At 39.4% G+C, this 6,679-nt stretch overlaps 1 protein-coding gene across 3 annotated transcripts in view; it reads right to left on the bottom strand.

Moving 5' to 3' along the window:
* Nucleotides 1-1,660: 1,660 nt before the first annotated feature.
* LOC141799002 (nuclear receptor coactivator 3-like) overlaps nucleotides 1,661-6,679 on the bottom strand; it is a 72,242-nt gene continuing 67,223 nt past the window's right edge. For 2 of the 3 annotated variants that reach the window (XM_074681018.1, XM_074681019.1), the window contains exons 20-23: nucleotides 5,914-6,163; nucleotides 5,365-5,542; nucleotides 5,033-5,237; nucleotides 1,661-4,765 (exon numbers count right to left, since the gene is read on the bottom strand). In XM_074681018.1, the coding sequence (XP_074537119.1) occupies nucleotides 4,754-4,765; nucleotides 5,033-5,237; nucleotides 5,365-5,542; nucleotides 5,914-6,163 (645 nt within the window). In that variant the 3' untranslated portion in view covers nucleotides 1,661-4,753. The remainder of the gene's footprint in view (nucleotides 4,766-5,032; nucleotides 5,238-5,364; nucleotides 5,543-5,913; nucleotides 6,164-6,679) is intronic. The other variant, XM_074681020.1, reaches the window with a different exon arrangement.

Below are 6,679 nucleotides of genomic sequence, written 5' to 3'. Positions count from 1 at the left end.
ACATAGAAAGGCAGAAAGGAAAGCCCCACATACACACTCTCACAGCTGAAATATCTCTGCCAGTGAAAAGGGAGGAAATGGATTAACACCAGTGAGGAGCGGGCGCTTAATGCATTTTGACATTTAAGGGTTCAGTGGAGGGTTATAAAATCTATATATTATATAATTTACATGCTTTTGTGGGTAACTGTAGCAAGACTGTAGAGAAGTGGTTTAACTCCACGGCCAAATAAGGTCATGCTTAATCAGACGGCAGATGAATCATCTTTAATTTATGCTGTCATGAAAGCATTATTTTGTTTTTGTCTTAACTCCCATGGCTGCTGAACATTAAACCTCCATTAAAGGGGGTCTCCACAGGTTGGGAGGGGAACAAGGTCTGACAGGGAAGCCATAGAGCAAAGAGCTAAAAGTAAAGCAATTTAAACTTGTTCAGAATGTCTACTGAAAGGTTTTGTTGGGATTTGTTTTCCAACTGTGCCAAAAGATGTTTTAAAAATACCACCAGCTAAATGTTAGCATTGCTTGCTAACGTAAGTTTTTTTTTTTTTTAGAACGTTAATGTTCCCCGTTGGCGCCGAACATACAGAAGCAAATAGGAACCGTTAAAGCAATTTAAACCCGTTAAGAGTGTTAAATAAAATGCCTTTTTCGTCTCAATTGTGCTAGAAAATGTAAAAAAATTTAAGCTTACTGTTCTAATTTGTTGACATTTGTGCAGGTCCCCCGGCTAAGCTATAGCACTCAAGCTAAATGCTAACATGAGCATGCTAACATTATGATCATTTGGAAGCATGCTAAGTTACCCCGTTAGCTAGGACACATTTTTTTTTAGGTTATTAATAATAAAAGAAGTAGTTGTGGACCATGCCAGTAAATAGACATACAATATTTCACTGAACTATTATCACAGTGCAACTAACAGGTGATTAAAATCAATCTTAAAATACACCAAAAAAAAAAGCAACAATGCATATTTCTTCACATGGAATGAACATATTGAAACAGACAAACAAAAATAACTTCTACTCGTCACTGGGAATACTGTAGGACCATTTCTCCACCTACGTTTCAGCTTAAAGGGTTGAGTGAGTCAGTGTTAATTTTCCTGACAGATACTGTATTATAAAATGAAAATACATGTCTAAAAAGTTATTTGAAGTTTTTTAAATGGGCTGAGCATGGCTGTGCCAGCCCGGAGCTGTCAGATCTTTTCATGGGATGCATACTCATTTAATGACAATGGTATGATTAACAACAATAGCTCTCAATGAGGGGTCACCAGTGTCAGGAAACAAATAGCTGACGGGAATGAGGCAACAGACAGCAGTGATAATAATGTGACAGATACAAAGCCAGTCTGAGAGGAAGCCCTCATCTTTTTCAGAGTCTGACGATTTGCTACACAGATGTCCTTCACACTCTTAATTATCTCCACACACACACACTTACCTCCCACATCATGTAGACTGCCAGTCCCCCGTCATCTGAATTGACAAGAACTTGTAAAAAAATAATCTCTGTTTTTGAATGGCCCTGTCAATTCAGTGAAACACTTTCAGTTGAGAGTGCTGCACAGTGACAATGACCTGCAGCTGAAGGATTACAGAGCCATGTAGAAAAATGAACTTTGCATATCAAAATGACAACAGAGACAGTGTAATGTTTAAATATAAATTTGTATTTACATTGATATTAACATCAAGAAACAAGGTAAGAAAAAATGCAATAGTATTTTACATCCTTTAATAATGTCTGTTTCCCAGATGTGTTTTGTATTTCTTCAGTGCCAACGGTGCACTGAGAGAAATTTCTATCTTTACAGCAAATCCTTTTTTTTGTACTAGTTGACTTAACTCATATTCTTCACCAAGATTGGGGTTTTAAAAAAATTCAAGCTACTATTCTGAGACAGAAAGACATCAATCATCAAACCTCCTTTCCAGCTTAGAAAAAATCTCAACATTCGTTTGTGAAATAACCATTTGCAGCACCACAATTCCACTGGCCTTTAAAGATTTACAGAAGGTAAGAAAACAATCACAAACAAAAAAACTCAAACCACCTCAGCAGAACCAGACTCATGTCTACTCTATGTCATACGAATCATGGGGTATAATATATGCATTTAAACATATTTATTTCGATGAATATCATAGGTTATGTGCAACAGTTAAAGCACACATGAGTACTTGCACAATCTACGTCAGGAACTGTTTCTAAGCACTGCAGAATGACAAACAAAAATTCTTTGGATTGAGCATGTGTTCAAAGGTAGATTCTTCAACAAAAGCTTCACAGGAAAAAGAACAAAAATAAAGGCAAACTCAAATGTAAAAAAAGAAGTCCCCTTTCAAGAGATCAACAGGAAATAAGGAATTTAAATGTCTACATGTGTAGCTTCTACCAGGATTCAGCATCTGCAACAAACCTTAAAGGCAGATAGTTATATGGAGAGGAAGAGAGCAAAGTTTCATTTCTGAGGCTGGACAATCAAATCAGCAAAATCAGAAGCACAGAGATCTCAGAAGTGAAACTTGAAGTTACACATGGAATCAAGAGGTTTGGTTGAGAAACATCAACACCACATTACTGGTAAGATGTTTGGGCCTCCTGAAGTCTAACACAATCATGTGTCAACTCTTCTTGTATAGGCAAACTTTGTGTTTTCTTCTACTGTCAAGCAAAACAATTTATTCAAATAAAAATTACACACTAGCACCTCTTCAGCTAAGATTGTGTCCTCTGAAAATGCTAAGAGACAGAATGTGAGCGTATGAAAAGTAATCTACATGTACTGAAAAGGAGGCCCTTCCTGTTTCAACAAATGTTTTAAAATAAAAGCTGACCCATGACAGATTAAGAAACTTTTAAATATCAAGCCTTACAATCTGTGCAAAAACAGTATGTGACCTACAAAAGCATATATATATTTATATATAGTACATTTGAAGCTTATTTACAATTCGTATTCACAGATAAAAGAAAAAAAAAGCTCCAAACAAGACATCATGTCTAATACTGCAGTGCCATCACCTTGAGAAAATGGGCTTTGTCTTCGGAGGAAAACCAGGAGGAAGGGTTATTGCTAGAAATCCACACATTGAAATCTAACATACACTTTCCTCTTTCAATGAGAGCTTAGTGCAAAATCTCTAAGGGGCAATTACAAACCAGGTGGCACACTCTGATGTCTTAAAAAGAAGCCAACGCTGAAGTGCAAAAACTGGAATTGTTTGAGTGTCCACTTGAGTCTGGCTCCGAAAAAATCCATAGACCACCTTTTAAAGCCAGTATCAAAATGCCCAATTTTACAGCAGAATTGAACACATTTTTAACCCCGTACAGAAAATAGTTTCAGTTTTCTTTATCCATAACAACCGTGCAGGGCGTGACTTCTTAAATAACTCGTGTTTTTTATTTTATTAAGGCTTTGAGTTAGGGCAAAATTAGGGGTGTGGCTGATTCAACTAACAGCTGGGCGTGTTGTAGCTGTATGTTTAACAGAGAGGCTAAATACTCAAATCCACCTCTGCAGGTTCCAAGCTCAGATGAAATATAAGCTGGCTCAGCATTTCCAAGATGGTGACCTCCATCTTTAGGCGTCACAACACTGCTTCAAAAACCAAGAGGCGACATCTCTAAGACCAAGGTTCGTATCTATAAATACTGTAAAATGGTGCACGGTAATTAAAATTTCTGCAACGTCTGGATTTAAAAGTTACCTATGGCACATCAAAATTTTTGCACCATGACTGTATAAATATTAGTGTAGGTTTGAACGTCAATAGAAGTCTGTTAGTTTCAAGAGTAAATTCAAAAAGGTTAATCCCTCTTGTTGTTATGAGTCAGTTCGTGATGACTGCTATAAATATTCTGTGCTTCCTGCCTTTCTACTGGTTCTCACTTAAGAACAAAGATCATAAAGGTTATCTATTTCCAATCAAAAGCCCCGTTATCATCACAGAGGAAAAGTTGGAGAAGTAACACACAAAACTAAACAGTAAATGTCTGCTGCTATACATTAACTCATGGGTTAAAGGCCTCTATATTGCCACAATCCTTTTGTTGTTGGCCTTTCCTTAAAGTGCAATCAGCCAACGAGTAATTCAGTCATACTTTAGCTCAGCGTTGTCCTCGAGGACGAAACAATGTGCTACTGCTGAATGACATTCATGTCAGTGTCACAATCTGGCGGCTTGTCTTCTGGAGCCAGGGTCTACTCTACGTTTGCGTAGAGGTCATCCAGGAGCAGCAGAGAGAAGATGTTCAGAAGCAAAGAGAGGAATCCCACGTTTCTAAATCTGACCACAGCTCAGCAGAACATTCGACAACACAGAGGATGTCTTAACATGTTTGTCCATGTTTGGTCCAGCCAGTGTTGCGTGTGTTTACTGAGGCACACACAACACATGTAAGAGAGGGACATAAAAACTACAGTCTACAGAGGAACCACAGAGCTGTAAGTGTTTGTTTCTAATTGTGTAACTGTGCCACAGTGTTCCTGATTCTAATGAATTTTGTGTTATAAATGATTGAGACTGCTGACTGTTTTTTTCCTCAGGTTGCCAGACTGTCATCATCAGCCTCCAGACAAAAGGGGGCTCACTCCCCCATCTGGTAAGAGGGCAGCACTACAAACAGGCACACACAAACACAGACTGTCTGGTCCTTCTCCTCACACTCCAGAGCTGCAGCTGTATCCTGTCTCTGGATGAAGATCACAGTGAGACAAATGCTGCTGTCACCACACTCAGCAGTATTTCTGCAGAAAGAAGAAAAAAGAAATAAGTGATTTGTGACAGTTTACAACAGAAAAAATTTACGAGAATAAGAAAATACTAAAATTTATCTTTAAGCAACAGAACAAACAGCCAGTGTAACTGTATAATCACACACAATGTCACCTTTAATATGCAGGCAAAAAACCCCAAGGTCAAGATTTGTGCAAAAAAAGCCAATGTACAGCAAGACTAATATCTTTTTGGTGCATATAATGACAAATATGTTACTTCAGACCCACTGAACTTACCTGATCAGGCCCCATAGGCATGCGCCCCATCACCATAGGGTTCATCCCCATCTGCCCTCCCATCTGCCCCATGTGACCTCCTCCTCCGCTGGCTGGCATGCCTCCGTTCATCATCATGCCCCCATACTGGCCTGGATTCCCCTGCTGCCCAAACTGCTGCTGCCCCGGTGGTCCCTGCTGCCCAAACTGCTGCTGTGGGTATGAACTGTTGACAGGACGTAAAAATCTTTAATCCCACAGGTTATAAAACCTGCATCATTTTGTCCTTCATAACTTCAGGAAAAAATGAAGTTTGTATCCCAAATGTCTGATATACATGCTCGATTTCTTACCTATTGCGTCCCATGCCTCCCTGCGACCAGCCTTTCATGTCTGCACCCTGGTACATGGGGCCACCTTGTGGGTGCTGTTGCATCATGGGGTTTTGAGGACCCAGGCGGCTGGCCATCATAGCGTTCTGGGGGCTGCCTCCTGAAGGGCCAAATGAAGGGTCTCCCTGCTGGCCCATCCCTGTGAAGAGTCACAGAGCCTTAGAGACAACCACAAAAAACTTATATATGAAGAGATAAAACACAGAACCCTTCTCTCGGCATGGAACTGTAAGTTGTGTTAGCCATGCCTTTATAAACATTAAAAAGTCTGGCTATATATATATATATATATATATATATATATATATATATATATATATATATATATATATATATATATATATATATATATATATATATATTTATATATATGAACAAGTTAAAAGCGCTTTGACATTTGTTTTTTTGTTTGAAAGTCTGCAGCTTTTCTTTTTTTAACAGGAAATAAGCCTGCAGTGTTTAAGCTGGACAGCAGGGAGCAGCATCATTCTGTTAGCTCAGTAAACCCACCATAGTTCCCGCCATAGCCAAACTGCTGGGGGCCTGGCTGGCCCATGTTTGGCCCTCCCAATGGGTTGTCCATGCCACCAGGGGCTGTGACGTTTGGAGGGGGGCTGAATCCACCTGCAGCTGCAGCTGCAGCCGCTGCTGCCTGCTGCTGCTGCTGTTGCATCAGCATCATCATGCGCTGCCTCCTCATCTGCATGTTGACCATCTCTCTGCTGCGCTGAGCCATCATCTGAGCATTCAGGAAGCCCTGCTTCAACACAACACACACAATGAGAGAACTTGAGGAGGCTTGATGTGAGCTTAATTATTATTTTTTTTAAACTCATGTTAATCAAATTTCATATTCTATGTAATATCAGGTAAAAACTGGTAAAAAAAGTTACTTTTTAATTGTTATTGAGATGAAATATGATCATGGGATTAAAAATCTAAGACATGCTGAAAATATGTTTATCCTTTACTGTCAGGGCCTTGTCTGTAACATCAAAGTCCACATCTGATAATCTGTGAGCCCCTGGCTTTCTTGGACAAAGACGACTCTCAAGATCAGAATTACTTTGAACTCAACATAGTTCAACACTGTCTGACGTCTTCTTTAAAACAAACTTGAGGCACTGGTTGGATTCTGTCTTGACAGCAAAATTAACTCCTGAGAAGTCTCTGCACATGATGGACTTCCTTTAACAGCAGGAAGTGCATCAGGATCAGTTGATCTGGCGCGGCACTGCCATTGGACTGGGAATCCATCACTTTCTAATTAAAACTG

This window comes from Halichoeres trimaculatus, unplaced genomic scaffold (assembly GCF_033239565.1).
Source record: "Halichoeres trimaculatus isolate MK-OKI-2021-1 unplaced genomic scaffold, fHalTri1.1 fHalTri1_scaffold_11, whole genome shotgun sequence".
Taxonomy (NCBI): Eukaryota; Metazoa; Chordata; class Actinopteri; order Labriformes; family Labridae; genus Halichoeres; species Halichoeres trimaculatus.
Note: the sequence above shows the minus strand (reverse complement) of the source record. Positions and strands in the feature narration are given on the sequence as shown.